General features: G+C 45.5%; 1 protein-coding gene across 2 annotated transcripts in view; it reads left to right on the top strand.

Annotated features, from left to right (window-relative positions):
• LOC123353999 (SAP domain containing ribonucleoprotein) overlaps nt 1-18,341 on the top strand; it is a 50,897-nt gene that overhangs the window by 13,160 nt on the left and 19,396 nt on the right. The window contains exons 5-9 of one of the 2 annotated variants that reach the window (XM_044995589.1): nt 637-688; nt 4,211-4,284; nt 5,303-5,331; nt 5,991-6,016; nt 7,431-7,499. In XM_044995589.1, the coding sequence (XP_044851524.1) occupies nt 637-688; nt 4,211-4,284; nt 5,303-5,331; nt 5,991-6,016; nt 7,431-7,499 (250 nt within the window). The remainder of the gene's footprint in view (nt 1-636; nt 689-4,210; nt 4,285-5,302; nt 5,332-5,990; nt 6,017-7,430; nt 7,500-18,341) is intronic. The other variant, XM_044995590.1, reaches the window with a different exon arrangement.

Below are 18,341 nucleotides of genomic sequence, written 5' to 3'. Positions count from 1 at the left end.
GGCGTTCCCTGCCGCCGGGGGGGGGGCGGCAGGCTGGGCCGGCGGACCTGCCGCAGTCATGCCTGCGGGAGGTCCACCGGAGCCCCGGGAGGACCGGACCTGCCGCAGGCATGACTGCGGAGGGGGCGCTCGTCCCGCGGCTCGGCTGGACCTCCCGCAGGCATGCCTGCGGCAGCTCAACCGGAGCCGTCAGACCAGCGAACCGCCCGCAGCTGCGGGAGGTCCAGCCGAGCCGCGCGACCAGCGGACCCTCCGCAGTCATGCCCGCGGCAGGTCCGCTGCTCCCGCGGCTCGGGGGCGCCTCCCGCGCATGACTGCTTGGGGCGGCCAAAAACGTAGAGCCGCCCCTGCTCTTTGGCACCTAGGCACCATGCTTACAGAGGTTTGTCTTGCAAGGATCTGGAGAGGCACTGGTGTCCTAAGGGTGTTGGCTGTGGGTGCTTTTGTTCTGTAGACCATGAACCCAGTGATGGTTGAAAAATGTTGGTTATGCTTACAGAGGTGGAGGGAGGCAACCCAGTATATCTGCTACTGGGACATATTATTTTAAACTAACAGGAATTCTCTGGTTGGAAATTAGATTGAGTGTAGATTCCTGGCTCTGATCCATCTCTCTTTCCCCCCCCAATCTTCTAGGGGTGCAGAAAAGAAAGTGGTGAAAATAACATCAGAAATACCACAGATGGAGGTAAGGTTCCTGTCGCCACCCCATCCCTTCCCTCCTTTTAGGGGTATCCATTTAACCTGTGTGTGTTTTTTCACATTTGAGGATCCGTCCCTTCAGTTTCTTATCAGTGTTTCCATTGTAAACTCTGTTAGGTTTTTCAGGGCTTTATATTGTGATTCTGAGTTTCTTTAGGCTGCAGCTTGTCTTCAAGAGATGCCAAGCTCTTGGTGCATTTCAGTTTGACACCAGATTTTAAGGTCTGTTCCTGTCAATCGTCTGTCAGTGTATGTCACTTTCCTTTCTTCCTGTCTCATTTCTGCCACTTTATTCCTTCTTGCCAGAAATCATCACAGGCCATGCATCAGTGCCACCTGCCTGGCAGCAGCAAGCTGGACATGGAGCTAAATGCATCCCTAGCTTGTAACTGTAGTGCAGTCAGTGGATGAACTGAGTCCATGGCATCCTCTGATGTGAGTTGGCTGAAGGGATTGCTAGAGAGGAACTCAGACAGACCTACCTCCATTATCACATGGGCTATGTAAGCTGCATCTTTGTTCCTGATGTCTCTAAAGCCCTGTCACTGGACTGCTGTTACCAGTTCTGTTAGGCTGATATCCTGGATTCCTCGAGACCTGTCAAACTGGAGAGGATAGAGCCCTGCTGAGAATACGCTGTAGGGAATAATCCTGTTTCGGATTAACTGATGAGTTAACAGATTCTCATCTTTACCTTTTATGATCCTCTCTCTTCTTTTATGCTTACTTGTCTTATTTAAAATACACACACCAGAAGCAACTGATGCAGTCCCCTGTGGAAACTGCAGAATTGTTCAGTCTCCAAAACCCATTCTGCTTCCTCTAATGCTTTTTTCTGTCTTGATTTTTTTTCTCTTGTTCTCCATAACTCAGGAGTTGGTATGAAAACACGATTTGTGTCTCCTCGCTGTTCAGCCACCACCTTGAAATTATAATCTTTGGTTTGTGACATGAACAGCTCCACAGCAACCAGGGGGTGATGTCGCAAAGGGAGGATTATGACTTCGGCTGGGGGAGCAATGAGGAGAAATACATAAAAATTGATCTGAGGTGGAGCCAGAACAAATCACGAAGGAGTATCGTCTTCCACGCGTTGTGGGATGCCTTTGTCATTAGCTGCTTAAACAGCTCATTAAAGGCATTTGCTGACATCATACCTACAGCCTTGTTTTCAGTTCCAAACTCTGCCAAGACCCATTCAGAAAGAAAACACATTTATGTCATGTAAATTAGTTTCATGTACCTTTTTAATCAAGGAATGTAGACACCTACTGGAGTATATGTGTGTAGAATGGCATCCCACTGATGTTTCCAGGACTCCTGGGTTCTAGTCCCAGCTCAGCCACTGACTTGCCATGTGACCTAGGGCAAGTCATTTCACCTCGTCGGTTCGAGCGGAATGAAATGCAAGTGTAAAAAAGGAGCATAAGTAAATCACGTTTTTTAAAATTCTGTTTTAATACCATAAGGAGCTTAGTGTAACAAAGGGTTAGTAAGTAGTTAAGAACATAAGAATTGCCTGGATCAGACCAGTGTTCCATCTAGTCCAATATCCTACCCCCAGCAGTGTCCAATACTAGCCCTTTCAGTGCGGGGTGCAGATAAACTGCCCCCTCCTAGCCCGTAATACTCAAGCTGGCGTGTGCCCAGAAGCAGGAGGGTGTATAGACCTTCCAAAGCTCTTGTCTGTGGTTATATTGTTTGCTGTAACAACTCTGGATATTCTTGTTGTTCATATAAATGTCCAATCCTTTTGAATCTCGCTAAGCTTTTGGCCTGAATTCTACTTGGGGGCCATGAGTTCAGCAAGCTAATGCATGAACAAATATTTCTTGTTATCAATTTTAAACATGTTCCCTTTGTTTCGTTAAACATACTCTTGTTTTTGTGCTATGGGAGAGGGTGTGTTGCAGAGTTTGGTCTAACTTCTCGAGACCATGATTTTGTATACCTCTTACTGCATCCCTCCCAAATTGCTCTCTTTGTGAAGGTAAACAGTCCCCGTCTTTTCAGTCTCTCTTCATATAGCTTGACAATAGTCAAGGGAACGGTTACTGCAGCTATTTTTAGTCCAAGTAACTAAAAAATTCCCAGTTGCTCTTAGCTGTAAAGCACCAAATCAAATTTATGGTCTTGTATAAATAATAATAAGGCACTGAATGGCTGATCAAATTTCTTTCCTCCTTTTAAGTATAAAAATACTTAAAGGGTTATAAATAAATATGTATGTGTATGACCACACACGCATCCCTGTGCTTTCAACACTTCCATCCTTTTCTCCTTTCCAAGGCAGACTGCATCTTGGTCTGTGGGAGCTTTGTCTTTGGGGAAAGGATGGCAGACTGGGTCCTTCCTGTGGTGAATTTCAGCATTAATTGTATTTTCACTGCTAAGTGATAAACTCCACTTGAAAGGCTGAGCCAGCTGTGTGAATTGTGCTGGTCACCCTCAGAAAGACTTGTTCTAAGATTTAAGGAACAAATTCCTTTTTTTTTAAATAATCTTTCTTTTCAAGCGTATTTCTCCTTCTTGTTTCACTTTTTTTAAAAAATTGTTTGCCTTTTTTTGCAAATCAGCTGAGGCTGGATAATGTTCTGGTTTCTTCCTGCCCCTGGAGGGCAAGTCACAGTTGCTCCCTTTGCAGTCAGTGCGAGGGCTGATGCTTCTTTGCCTTTTGGCACAAGGTTCTCCCCAGATGAGATGTGCAAGGTTCTGTCTCACCGGCTTGGCATGCCAGTCTTCTGCCCAGCAGCAGATTTGTTTTGTACTAATTTGAAAAAGAAAAAAGTCCATCCTTTTGCCTCTGGGTCAGTGTGCTAATCTGTCAATTCCCTTTCCATACAGATGGTTAATAAGTCCCCTCTGCTCAGATTTAAAGTTGGGGAGCTGCAGGTGCCCAGGACTTCACCAGAGAAAAGCTTGCTCTAGGATTAGATAGATTTTTATTATGCTGTTCATCACTGCCATAGAAATAAAGGAGAGCTACATTGCTAGGCCTGTATCTCAAAGTTTAAGGGATGGCCATGATACAGAGCATGCAAATAGCAACTCTCTCCCACTGGCTGTGGGATGAGAGCAAAGCTGATCAGCTGCAGGTCTCTGCTCTAATGATCTATTAAGGCAGACCTCAGATGCTTTTGTGACAATTTTACACACCTTTTGTATGGTTTTCCCTTCTGTGGTGCCTTCTCTCCAAGGCTCTCCCGTCCTCTCAGTGAGGATGGGAAATAGCTCTGTTTTAAGCAGGGGGGGGGAACTGAGGCATAAAGAGGTGAAGAAACTTGCTCAGTCATGGTGAGTTTCTGGCAGAACTGGGGATGGAGCCCAGGAACTCTGCTCTCTGTCTTTAAATACCAGGCCACAAATTATGAGTGGACTCTTGGCCTCCTAGCTCTTTGGTAATGCTTTCTTGGGAACTGAATGCGGGAATCCCCGGGTTAAGATGTCCCCCGAGTGGCTGCCAGTGTGGCTGGACTAAGGCTCACCCTTTTTCTTCTCCCTGTTTCAGCGAATGCAGAAACGGGCTGAGAGATTCAACGTCCCCGTGAGCTTGGAGAGTAAGAAGGCAGCGCGAGCAGCTCGGTAAGTCTCTGCTTGGAACGGTGTCACCCTTTTTCGATTTGGTGGGAAACTGCGGGACTCTTGTCTCATTGACAGGCCATACTGATGTGGATCCTCACCACAGCTCCATGTGGGGGATCTGGGGCAGCTTTGGGGATTGAAAGTGTCTGGATTTTTGAGGTGCATGTAAGGAGGAGGTGAAGGCTGCTTCCTACCTGGATTGCCTTTCGGAAAGCTGCTTCCTGAGTTTTTGGAAGGCTTTGCCCATTTTGTAGTCCTTGTTGCTTGCCTAAGCATCTCTTGTCCTAGCACATCAGAGCACTTGTCAAGTGTTAACGCTTGAAACCTCACAGCCCCTACACTGCTGCCTCTCCCCCCTTCTCCCCTGGAGAGTGAAGTGGTTCTTATCACCATTTACAGCTGGGGAAACTGAGTCTTGGGGTTTGGCCAGGATCATTGTTGACAGAGCTCAGAATGCAAGGTGGGAGTCCTAGAGCAGAAGCCTGGGCATTCACTGCTAGGTAACATTGCCCGCCTGCCCCCCTGAGTGTGTCAGGTGGCTAAGGCAGGGGAGATGGTGCTCAAAATATCAGGTGAGTGTTTGTATTCAGCACCTGGACTATACTGATTCGCTAGCACTGGCACAGCATGCTTTGGGTATGTAATCTGTGTCCCTTACCTTGATCCTAAAATACCAGGAAACTGATGCTGCCTACTCCCCGTGATGTAGAGTAACAAAGGGAAAGGTGGTTATTGAGGGGCTTTGCGGCTGCTTGTATGGAACAATGGTGCTGATGCTAGCCCAGCAGAGATTTCCATTTTGCAAAGTAAATACTGCGGTGATCACTACAGTAGTAGCATTAACTGGAAGCCAGGGTTGCCGGCTAATCCCATCCAAAGACCAATTTGTCTCAAGTGCTCTCATGAAGAATTTTTGAAGGAAATGCTCCTGCTACATCTTACACTTGGCGAGTCAGACACTTTCCTACCTTATATTGCAGCTCTGAGTCTCTAACAAAACTCTGTTTACTTTCTACAGGTTTGGTATGTCCACAGCTTCAACTAAAGGTAAGCAAGTCAAGTAGAGCTAATCTGTGGAATTAACCCGTCTGCAAATATTTAACGCTTCCTATACAGAAAAAGCCAAATGGGACTTTGTGTGCTTCCAACTGCTGGTGTCCCTTTCCCTAGTGATCACCAGAATCAGTGGGCTGGAAGAACACAGGATAGGAAATGGAACTGCATTGTCTTTGTCCTTTTTCAGAGTGGCTCCGAGCTACTCTAGTCCAGTGTGTCTGTCTTGTGTCTAAACATGGCTAGACACTAACAGCCAGATTTTTGTGCAGTGCCCAGCTGCCATAAGCAATCAGTGGGACCTGGGCTATCTTTCAAAATACCACTCCTAATTGTCAAAGCTCTCAGCTACCTCACAAGAAGCCCATCTGTATTTTTACAGATGGGGAAACAGAATCAGGGATGAAGTGACTTATCTCCCAGGTCACCCAGCGAGACAGTGTCAGAGCCAGGATTAAAATGGACTTCAATTCCTGGCTCTCACTTGTGTTTAGCTCGCTAGAACATGAGGGATATCCAGCTAGTTCTGTTCAATCATGATCCAGTGGAAATTGCTTAAACTACGTTTTTGCCAAGGGGGTCAGAGAACTCTGTTTAAAACTGTTCTTGCCATTTCTGATCACTAACTGTGTCCTCCCCTTCCCCAATCTCAGGTCTGTCTGCAGACAGCAAGCCTACGGTAAGGAATGCTTATAATTATAGCTGATCATGCCCTGTAATCACAATACCAAAAGTGTTTAGCTTGTTCAGACAAGTCTCCATCCCCAGGAGTAAATAGTAAACCCCCAAAACAAACCAGGTAGGATATGCACGAGGTTGCTCAAGGTTATACAGGCATTAAGTTTGCTAGGACCCCCTCCTCTGTGCAGTATTTGGCTGCCTCTCTCAGCTGACCGCACTCCTGGATAAGCTGGCTTTAGAACTAAATGCCTGAAGGAATAAAGGCAAATATTTTATTAATATTGCATGTGAGCTTCCCGCCTGTGTGCCTGGTGTTCTGTCTTTGCCCTTTTTTGCTTGAATTGATATACGCATTACTCCAAGAACCTAGATTCTGTACAGCTTGCTATTTTTCTACAGTGAATTACCCTTCCTTTCTAATGTCCAAATGGTGCACTATTCTACCTCCGATTTCAACTGGAAATGGAAGGTATTAAAATACATGGAGGGCTGAGAGCTCTGAGCAGAGTGGGCAGCCCACTTAGTACCTATCTGCTTGATCGTGGTGAATTATTGGTGCAAGATGCAACAGAAAGCTAATTTAAGCAAGTTTTGGGTCTAATCCAGGTTTCTCTTGTGCTGAGTGTTTTTGGAAGATGTTTTGCAAATACTGCTGAGAAGTAGGTTAGCATCAGGGACCCCATTTTCTTCCATGGCACCACATACTGTAGAAGGTTTGTCACTGAAAGCCAAAACTGGGCCTCATTAGACTGTGGGATACTTCCCCCAAGGGAAACCCTATTGCTTGTGACCTGGGCAAAGCAAGGGAAAATAACTTGACCAGGGGCTTGACTAGATGTGTCTTAGTAGTTCCTGAAGAGTAAGAATGAAACACAGTGGTTACTGGAAACAGCAGGAGTTGGAGAGAGATGGCTGGTGTGTTTGTCTGAGAGGCAGTAAGTTTCCTTCCATTGTGTTAATTGTATCTGGCTGCTGAAGGAAGAATACTAAGTTCATTTGATTTACAGTACAAAAAAAAAAATGAGGAATCTGTTGAACGAGCTGGTCCTGCAGTGGGAGAATTCACCATCTGTAGCGTTATCCTTTGGAGATGTCCGTTAATGAAGCTTGGGAGCAGAATACAGCTCTCTGAAAGCTCTTGGCTGCTTCATTTGGGGCACTGTTTTCTTCCCCTCTTTAGCTGACAGGTGTCGCTGCTGAGTCTGCCGACCTAGCACAGAGAGGGAGTGCTCACAGGAGTGTTGCTCGCTCCACCAGGTTTTCCACAGACCCATCAGAATGGGCCACTCTCTATCCAGGGACCCTTCTCACGAACTGCCCTCTCCCAACCACAGTTGGTCTTTTAGTTTTCCTAATCTTACAGTTCAAGTGACAATGACTTAAACGTTAAACTGTTTCCTGTGTCTTTGTAGGTAAACATGGATAAATTAAAGGAAAGGGCTCAAAGATTTGGTTTGAATGTCTCTTCAGTCTCCAAGAAGGTAAGGTGCATTGGCCTCTAGGACACTGTCTGCACCTACAGGTTAGCACAGTGCACAGAATAGTGGAAGTTCTAAGTTGTTTTACCTCCTGTTGCTGATACAGCACTCCATGCACCACGCCCCAAGAGGACTCTCATCAGCATCATTTTCCTTACCCCGTCCTTTCCTCTCTTTGTTTGGCTGTAATTTTGTTGGTTTTGAGGAAGCCTGACTGCCAAGGCCAGGCTGGTGGATAGAGGGCTTCCTTCCAGGGTCTGTCAAGATAAACTCTTCATAAAATGTTACAAGTGGGAAGGAGAGACAGTTGAGGAGGCTTTATAACTGGATTGTTTTCAGGCATTTGACTTGTGTTGTATAGGTGGATAGACCTAATCAGTCTTCACAACTGATCTTTTTCCCCAAGGTAATGATGAGAGGCTCCAGAGCTCAGTTTGAAAAGTGACTCAAAAGTGTAATTCATCAAATGATTGAAAATGCTGGACAGAGCTCTAGGTCCCCTTAGCCATCAGGTTCAAAAAGACTCGTGTGTATGTGTGCAGGATTTGACTGAGCATGTCTGATTGGAAATACAGCGAACGAAGCACAATTCCACCTTGCCTGGAGGGACTGGATCTTTTTGGTGACAGGATGTTGAGTGAGGTGGGAAGGGAAATATAAATGTCAGGAGGGAGAGGAAGAGTGTGGGAGCACAGGCATCATCACCAGTACAATAATTCCCTGCGTAAAAATGAGATGAAAATGGAAGGGGAAAAGAGATGCATCTAGTCCTGTTTGGGGGAGACAGATAGAAAAGAGAGGGATCAGTAATACCCTCTTACATCGATACAGCCACCTGGATCACAAAACATCACACAGGAATAACTTTCTCCTCCTCTGGGATGAAGTGCAGCCGTGACTTACCAGTGCACGATAACACTGCGCAATGCTTTAGGACAGGAGGTGAAGAAAAATCTTGTCCATTTGCGACGGCTGTGCTAGCGGGCTTTGGAAACCCTTCCTCTCTCTTTGAAAGAGTGTAAGGGGGTGGGTTTGTCCTCCTCCCTCCACCACTGAGCTATAACCCCCTCTTCTCCCCTGGGGTTTGTACTGTGGACATTTTAATGCATCTGTTTCTTCAGCAAGTCAGAGTGAAGTGCCAGGCTCTGCAAATGTGGAGCCAGGAAGTTCAGTGATGTAGAAAATAGCGTGTTGGAGGCCACTGTTCCTCCCCCCCACATCCCTTTGGGGGTGGGGGAATCAGGCAAGTGCATTAAAGCTGGAATATGTGGAAGGGCAGGTCAGGGTGAGAGGCTGCTCAAACATCATTAACCCTGTCACTAGGAACTGTCGTTTTTCAGGAAGGATATATGCCTTGTCAGCGTTCATGGCTGCAGCTTGCTTTGGGTGGAATAGTAGATCTGGGGCTTAGTAATAAGTCAGCATTTCTGATTACTCTTTTTGCTCCGGAATCTTGGAGAGCTCCAAAGCAGCCCAGTGCTGCACCTGGTCTGAACGAGTGCTTTACAAACAGAAATGCCAGGCTAAGTTCATTAATGAACTGATCCCCTTCTCCAGATGGCGGCGTACCAGGGTGGGGAAACGACATGCCCAAGGTCACAAATCCATGGCAGAGTTAGGTCTAGCATCCAGTTTGCCTGACTTCCAGGCTTGTGGTTTAACTCCAAATGCCGTCCTTGTGCCTTTGACAAAGCAAGGTGTCCAGCAGCAATGGCAGCCTTTGCAGTGCTGTGTCTTTTTTTTTGTTTCTGTTTCATCAGGAAGCTGAGTTCATAGGCTTAGCAGTGGCTTCTCCCACTGAGCGGAACACACTCTCACATTCCTGTGAGGAATATTATTGGTTACTTTAATTAGCCTGTAGTATTGTGCTTCCCACCTGGGTGTTCTTTATAGCTTTTCATTACAGAGGAGCCTGGCAGTTGCTAATGTTTACATGTGCTGTGGCAGATTTTTATACCCCGCGTAGCAGCAAAAACTTTACAATAAACCATTGTCTCCACGGAGCCACACTTCATTTCTATTCAAATTGGTTTGGAAGAAGGGAGGGCCGGGGGGTGAGAGAATCATTGCTTAAGGGGGATTTCAGACCTGCTGAGAGCAGGGAGCAAATGCAGAGCTGCATTAGTGGCTGAGAACTCATCTGTAGCTTTGAACCCCCTGACTAGCCCTCCAGGGTGAAATCTTTCAAGTTTAAAATCCTCTTCCTCTCCACCTAAAAGGGAGGAAAGGCCCCAGTAGTTCAGAAGAGACCTAGCAGGAAAAGGTTGATTTTGGCAGAACAGAGGGCAGGTGCTAGCTTGCGTCTTGGCAGTACAGGCCCATCAAATTAATGTTTAAAATAAAACCAAGCGTTTATCTCCCCCTAATACTAACCCACCCTCCCCATCCTCTCTTGTGAAGCCTCCTGTTATAAAACACTCGCTCTGACCTGAAGCTACCATCCCTTGAGCCCTACTTACCCCTACACACATTTGTAAATTTCCCTCTCCCTGTAATGCTGAGAGCTCCCCAGGGGCCAGAGTTATAGCTGCATGTTTTATAGGTGGGAATCGTGGTAGTTTGTGATGCAGAAGCATTTCTCCAAGGCGTTGGTTTGCTTTTTTTTCTATAAAGTAGCCTCATAAGTCTCCTGCTGAGAGCGTTGCCACCAAATGGAAAGTCAGAGCTCTAGGGATAACATAAAAGCCCAAAGCCCCCCCCATGCCCTGGATTGCATTATCAGATACCTTCCCCTATCTGAGCAGATGACCAAAGTAATTGACTTTTATGTCTCTCCTTTAATGTGGAGGTCTCAAACTGCCTTACAGACAGTTGGCTGAGTAACCCTCCGCCACATGGATGTTGAGATCAGAGAGATGAAGTGACTGCTTTGAGGTCATACACTGAATCGGGGCAGTATTGCTAATCGAATCCAGGAGTCCTGAATCCCAGTTCCCTACTCTAAGCACTAGAAACACACCGTCCCAGAGCTGTGAATGGGACTCTTTAACCACAATGAGGTGTGTGTGTGTACACACATTACTCAGTGGTACCACGTGTGGGAATGGTTGTCCATGGTACAGAGAGTACTGTGATGTCCAGAACACCAGGTTGTGATGACGTCAAGTGAGTTAGGCCGGAAGAGGCCAGTTGCTATGAAGAGCGCTTCTATGTATTGGACATGTCTTAGAGATGATATGGTCAGCTGTGGTTAGAGTGGGGAAAACTGGGAGGCAGGACTTCTGGGGTCCATTCTCTGCACTGACACTCAGGTAAATCGCTTCACCTTTCTGTGTCTGTTTCCCTATCTGTAAAATGGAGTGAGAACCTGGCCATTTCCTATGGCTATTGTGATGCTTGTGTAGTGCCTGTGCAGTGTTTTGAGAGCTCCATAGACATGCCGGCTTAGTTATTAGTCGGCAGTGATGGCAGATTGCACGTTTTAGTGGAGAAAGTTGTCTTTGTGGCAAGGAAGAGTTAAATAAAAATTAACATGGCTACCAGTCACTGCTCTGGCTTAATTCTCTTTAATGAGGATTTGTTTTACAGGTGGCAGATGAGAATTATTGCACTCATCGTTTGAGATTAGGTGGACAGAGCTGGCAGGCTGATTATTTCATGACGTTTGTGTGATATTGAGGGAGAGCAGGGGTCAGGAGCCCAGCAGAAAGTTTGTGTGTGTACAAAATATCTAAATGAGAGAGAGAGAAAACAATTGGCTTAATTGTTTGGCTCCCAGCAAGCTTATAATAACATGCTGAGGAGGAATCCTTTTCCCGGATAATTTTTCTTCCTGCAGTCTTTCCAAGCACCTCCGCCAATGCCGGATGTGAAAATATTAAGCACCAAAGAAGCAAAGGAGGGGAAAAATGCTGATGTTGGCAGATCAGGAAGGAGAAAACTCCCTAAAAAGAAGCTGCTTCTAGCTACCCACTAGGGATTTATATTTAATATATAATAAGACCAGCTTGGTGCTCTGTGACGTTGCTGGTAATTGCAAATGGCTTATGCTGAACAAGGATGGTGAAAGGTCATGAGCTTCACGTCAGTATTCAATCTGAGACTTCCTAAACCCTCCATCACTTTAGGTATCATGTGAAGAGTGAAGCTTCCTCCTGACCTCTCATATGGAGACAGCTATAAATCCACAAAGCTTAGTCGTCGGGAGCTCTGCAGTTGTTACAGGAGATATGAGGACTGGTTCCTGGCTCGTTTTAGCAGCAGGCTCCATTCCCGGTTATGTGTCTTGTTTTTTAAACTTTCTGTGGACTCTCCAGTTGTCTCCTAGACCTTGCTTGCGTCTGCTCACATTTTAGGTCTCCCTGGCCATCCCTTTACACAATCACAGCCCTGTTGGCCCAGGAGCCTTCTCCTCTGCAGCATCTGGAGTAGTCTTAGAGGACTCTCTCCGATGACACCTGAAAACATCCCTTCTATCTTCTTCACACCTCTTAATTTCTTCTTAACACACCTCCTTTCGCTATTGTTTTTGCCCTCTGTAGTGCCTTGTGGTACAGTTTGTATAAAAGGTGCTACAGGAGAGTATATTTACTCTGTGTGTGCACACATGCTTATGTATGTATGTACGTACGTATAGCCCTGCACCATCGTGGTGCTTGGATCCATATAATAACTTGTGTATATCTTGCACCTTTGAGCACCTCCCCAGTGTTCTGCCTACTCTCTCTTACCCACCAGATCTGCTTGGAATATTCCAGACGTCTAAGCAGCTTCTTACAACTGGGAGTTCTTAAAAATCAGCCTGCCACAGAAACGTTTTTCTCCTAAGAGTAATGCTGAACTGAGGTTCAGAATAGTCACTGTTCAGTCCTAGACCACTACAAGGTATCTGGTACTTTGTGACAAGGTGGGGCGACAAAATGGAGCTCTACCTTTAGAAAGGAAAGATTTTCAGGGGGATGCACAGTATTTTTTTTCTTAGACCTGAAACTCCCATGATATTGGCTGTTTGAATCTTATTATTTTTAGGTATTTAAAAAAAGTTGCTCTGGGTAATTTGTAGAGGATTTTCTGTTTCCCTCTGAGTTATGTATAGTTGGACTAACAGTAACTAAGGCATTGAGATTTACAGGTGGGGGGAATTAAAAAAAGTTCACTTTAAAAAACAAAATTCTAAAACATTTGAAAAATCTTTTGCTGTAGCACACAGTAGGTGGAGAAAGTGTTTTGGTTGGGGTGGCATAGAAATCTTGTGAGCCCTCAGTTGGGTTGACCTGCACAACTTGTCTTCATTGTTTCAGTGTGATTTGGAAGAGTCCCAAATTCATGCTGCTAAAACCCTTTATATTACATCATTCCATATATTAAAAAAGGAACCTCTGCTATCTACAGAGTATAGGCATTAGGGAGTAGCTCGTTACATAGCCTGAGAGCCCAATAATGGCCCTCAGCATCTTCAGAAGCCACTAGAGCCCTGCCAGAGCAGCAGTGCGTATATATAGTTAGCTCTTGTATGTTGTATACATTTAGTAAACGTCGTCATTTGGACCCAGTTGTGACCTAGTGATTCCTTTGACTTAAGATGTATCACTCTATAAGGCAAAATATGAATGTGGAGATACCGCTTCCTAAATTGGGGCTTGTGGCTACACTTAATAGTTTTAGATTGTCTCTGAATTTTTTTTGGAGCATATATATGCTATGCACTAATATTTGGAAGCCTTAATTTCCATGTTTGTTTCAGAAAAAGCTTGGATAGAATAACCGCATGACTCAGTGTTGAACTGTGTGTGTCACACACACACATGTACACATCACAGTATCTAGCAGTCTGGTATGTTTGCCCCCCTTGCTGCTGCTCCTTCCCCCATCCCCTTAAAAACCAACGTCACCGGTTTCTAACTTGAGTAGCTGTGAATACAGGCCTGTTGGTTTAGGATAATGGGAAGTGACAAGGTGAAGAATAGTGCTGGCAGTCATGGAGATTTTAACACAAGGGTGCAGTAAGCTAGGCTGCCTCCTCCCCCGCCCACTGGATTGCTGGGAGAAGGAGTTTCTCTACCTACTGGCCCGCACATGGCTGCGTTGATGGCATGGGCTCCATGGCTAAAGGAGGGCTGTGAGTGTGAAACATGGATTTGTTTTCCCTCCTGTAATAAGAATGCTTTCTAGTCTTTTACTTAACACTCATGTCTCCCCTCTTGCATGCCCCCCCAGCTCCTTGGTCTCAATACGTATGATCATTGTATTTCCTAATCGCAGCCCCTGGCTGTGTGATCATTAGCTTTCTATGACAAAGACCTGATTTGAAACTGGACTCAGGAATGGCGTGGAGGGGGAAATTTATATTTTCACATATTGGTTTGCTGCTAAGTTCAGCGCCAGGCCACCTCTTGACAAAGGCCAGTGAGAAGGCTGTCTCTTGCAGGCTAATACAGTGTGCTGAAAAAGAAATGCACGCTCTGATCTGGGCTGCTTAAGAATAGGGCAGAGCAGGGCAGGACTGCTCAGGACGTAGGCATGAGAAGGAATAACTCAGCAGAGCTAGCATACGCATGGATAATGTACTGGTTTGCCTGAGAGAGAAACCCAAACCCTAGTGGGGCTTAGTGAGTAAGTGCCTAGGGGGAAGGTGAATGTAAGGACTAAAAAGATATTTATAGCTGATTTTTCTCATAAAAATAGCAGCCGCACAAAAGGGAGTGTTTGAGGCTTTGGGGAGGGAGTGAAGCAGTATATTAAACTGGCAATGAGCACAGGGGAGAACTACAACTTGCTGGGGGAAATAGAGGTAGATCAGTGGTACCCCTGGTAAGTTTCACACCAGTCCTGAGCCCATGTACTCTGGCTGGCACATAGTGGAACCATAGAGGGAGATTTATGGTAAGTGGTGAGTCCTCATGTGTCTCCCATTGAAAGAAAATAGGGAAGTTTGTGAAATCCAGCAGCTTATCCCCTGGAGGATTTTCAAGAACTCCAAACTGGGGGGAATAGAATCCAGGGATAGGGATTGTAAGAAGGGACCTCACTGAAAGCTCCGGGGTGGGGGAGGCTCCATTGATTATATGAGCCACTGTCCAGTCAGTACAGGAACCAAAGGTAAGATAAGGCAAAATTTCTTTACCCAGAGTAGTTGATACATGGACTAAACTACCAAGAGTTCCCACCAGAGACCTTAAAAAAAAACAACAACACGTCAGTAGGTGTTTGGAGGAGATGTGCTTTGGGTGACAGCTGCTTTAACAAGAGGCCCAGACTGGCTTCCTGGTTCATTCACCCTAAGGTGCTGAGCACCTGCAACCTCCCGTCTTATCAGGCTCCAAAGTGTCACTTCCCATAGCATGGGCTACGTAAGGATAGTCTTATCAAAGCAGAGTTCTCAGTTCCATATTGTTTGAACTCCCCAACACGTGTTTAAAAATGGCTACCCAGCCCAAACTGAGCCTGACCACTGTTTTCCAGCATGGTTATTCCTAATGCCCTGGTTTTGAGGTGCTTGGTTTTGGGGTCAAGTCCACAGTCTTCGCCTCTAGTTCATAGCAAGGTTTATAGTATAACTTATTACTGTTAGATGTGGACACAAAAGCATCTTAAAGCTGTGGTACACTAATGTGGGTTTGATGCTGTTATGAGCCTGCAAGCATGCAGTTTAATTCCTCTGTAGAGAGCAGAATAAAAGGGGCCTTTATGAAATAATAGGAAATGTGAACATACTGCAACTGTCTGAAGGTGGGCAGGTCTGTCTGTCGGGTAGAATTCCTTTACTGGATTGTAAACTTTTTGTGACAGAGACTGTCCTGATATTGTTGCTCTGTAATGCACCTAGCAGGTTTTTTGGGGTGCTAAGTAAACACCATTGCAAGAATTCCTGACTAGTAATGGTTGTATCCAAGTTATCCCACTCTGGGTACCTAGCTACCTCCTTGTGCTGACTTAGATTATCTGTATGGTCTACTTAGCCAACACTGCAAACAGCAGTCTGCATCTGAACTTAAGCTACAGGAAGTGTGGATAAAGAGCCATTGCCGTCTCTGTTTTGTGAGAACAGTGTTCTTCCACTGAAGGAAAAATAACCCTTTCCCTCCTGTCGGTAGCATTCCTGTTGCAGGGTTTTTGAAGGACACCAAAGTGCCTAGTTCCCACTGAGTTTCACTCTTGGACACCTTTGAAAATCCTGTGCACAATTGCTGCTTGAGGTGTGGCTCAAGATCTGCTGTAATTTAGACAGGCTGCTTCTTCTACGGAGTTATAGGTAGGTTTGAAAATTGCTGATTCCCCACCCCCACTTCACTCCATCTAAAACCAGATTTTAAAACATGCCCATGGTTAATCAAAATGTAATGGGAGAAGTTTGACAAAGGACTGAATATCCCCTGAAGATTAAGTGTGTGTGTTTGAGCTCCAGCATGGAATTCATTATTCCCCAATGGTTAAAAGTGAGACCCTAATATTAAACATTAGGGTGAAGTTACGTTTCTGTTTCATTCTGGACTCACATAATTCATTTACGTTTTGAATAAATAACAATTTATCCTAAGATGTATTTTGATTTTTAATTTCCTGTGAGTGCAAAAATGTAAGTAGGGTGTTTTTTTTTTAAATTGGAAATCTGTGTATTTGTTGAAAATCTTTGTACACCTACTTAGAAAAGTAGCATTTCCTTGCATTCAGCATCCTTCTTTGCAGAAGCTGCAATGACACCAACCTGCCTTTCCATCTCTGTGTGTGAAAATTAAATAGTTTTCACCTCCTTTGAAGAGGCTATTCTATAGCCAGGGCATTTTAAAGAAGTAGGAATCAGTAAAAAGTTGCTCTCTGAAAGGGACATCATCAGTTTGAAATCTAATTAATATAAACAGTTTAAAGCAGCTCCAGGTATGACATCTTCCCCCGAGTCTCTTCGTCAGATCTTGTGGCTTTACAATCACGTTTTCCTGTTCTTTTAAATGTTTTTCTGTGTCCCTGTTGCTTTGATGAATGAGCCACATAAATGGGAAACAGTGAAGCTGATGAGATACAAGTGCAGTTAGCTGCACAAAGTAGTAGGGCCCCTAGGTGTTACCTGTAACAAATCGTTCAGGGTGGTGTGATTTTTTTTGGGGGGGAGGACTGTGCTCCTTCCAGCACAGAATCCCAATCTCATCCCCATGTGGTTATAACTCTCCTGGGAAAACTCTCTCTCCTGCGGCTTGGTAGAGATGAGGGTGCTTCCCTGGCATTCCCCTAAAAAGTCATTTGCCAGTGGAGGCTAAAACTCAGCCCCCTGTTGTGTAGGTCACTCTGTCTCTCTGGATTTTGTCCAGTTTGCTTTTCTCTTGTAACATGGTTGCCAGAGGAGGAGGCAGCCATTATTCAGACCGTCACCAGCACCTACACTGGAAGGGTGGTTGGAAGTGGTCTTTGGATGACAGGGCAAACCCCTCCAGATTCTCAGTCCCCTTCCTTTGCAGCCCTGGTGTCCTCTTTGGTTGGCCCCTTCATGTTCCTTTTGCAGTAATCTTGGTCATCTCTTCTCTGAGCTGCTGCCATCTCCTCGTCTGGCCTTCCCTCTCCATCAGATCCAAAACTCTGCGGCTAATGTAATTTTCCACCTGCTCTGACCACATGTCTCCAGCACTGTCACTGGCTTCCTTTCCTTCCACATCAACTTCATGCTCTCCTTCCTTGACTCAGATTTTAAGCTGCTCATCTTTCATAGATCTATCAACTACCCAAGGTGCTGAATTAACAATGGCAAGGCTCTGCGTAGCTCTGTTTTCAGGCCATCCTGTGGCCTGCACTTCCCAGTCTCCATGCTGCCTTATAAGCTCTGACCAGTTTTCCCTCTGTCAAGTATTTTCCCTATCTTCGATCCTTCCTCCAAATCCAGTTTTTCCAAGCAGGCTTCCTCTTGTTTCTGACCTACCAACCATATCTCTGTGTACGTTCTGATTTTTCCGAAGTGCCTATCACTGTTGTATCTAAGCAAAGTCTTCAAGGCATTCTCCACCATGTAGTGAACTCTTCACCTCTCCAAGGTTCTAGGAGTCCTCCCTCCTCTTCTTACCAGGGTTTTGCTGTCTCTGTGGCAAAGGCTTTAGTGAATGTACAGGCCTCTAGTTTACTCTTATCTCTTCTGGGAGCTCATTCCACCCCTTCTTATATAGTCACGTTAGGCCGTGTAGGATTGTGACCTTTCAAGGCAGGGATGGTGTCAAGTTCAACCCATACTTGTTAGGTGCTATTTAAACATAATTCCAAGATCTAGGGGGCCAGAACCCTAAAGGGACCTCACTTTCCAGAAGCGCTGAGGAACTGCTGTCTGGAAGTCAGCCCCTGGGAGGTGGCTCAAGCTGGGGGTATCCAGACTCTGAGGCCCAAGTATCTGTCTAGGCTAGGACTTTCCAGTGGTGCTAGGATTTTTACCCCTTGTGTCTGTTTAGTATGTTAGCCTTTTTCCGAGTTGCTGGCGGCTTGTGCGCCATACCACTCTTGTTGTTTTTCCTTTTCTCCTGGTTCTCAAACTCTTCTGTAAAATGGACCTTGGAGAGAGAGAGAGGGTCTCATGGACTTCTCCTTTTCTGTTCATGTTACATCCCTGTGGCAACTCCAGCACTGAGCAGCTTATATAGAACGATAACAACAGGAAAGGCCTGAGGGTATTTGTAGCTGTTGGATACAATTTAGAAGCTGGAAATGAGGAGGAGGCAGAGCCAAGACCATGTGACCAGTGAGTGCTATTGGGAGGGGGGAGGAACCACTGTCCTACTTGAGTTTGTGAGCATTTTTCTTCCTCCCTCTTTAATGGAAGGTCTTTTAGTCCCTCTTGATAATATTACAGTCTCTTTCTCACGCTTCTTCAGATTTTAGACACCGGACTATAAAATCCCTCTGTCTTGTTTCTCTTGTCACACTGGTGACACCATC

This window comes from Mauremys mutica, chromosome 20 (assembly GCF_020497125.1).
Source record: "Mauremys mutica isolate MM-2020 ecotype Southern chromosome 20, ASM2049712v1, whole genome shotgun sequence".
NCBI lineage: Eukaryota > Metazoa > Chordata > Testudines > Geoemydidae > Mauremys > Mauremys mutica.
This window is presented reverse-complemented; position numbering and strand designations above follow the sequence as displayed.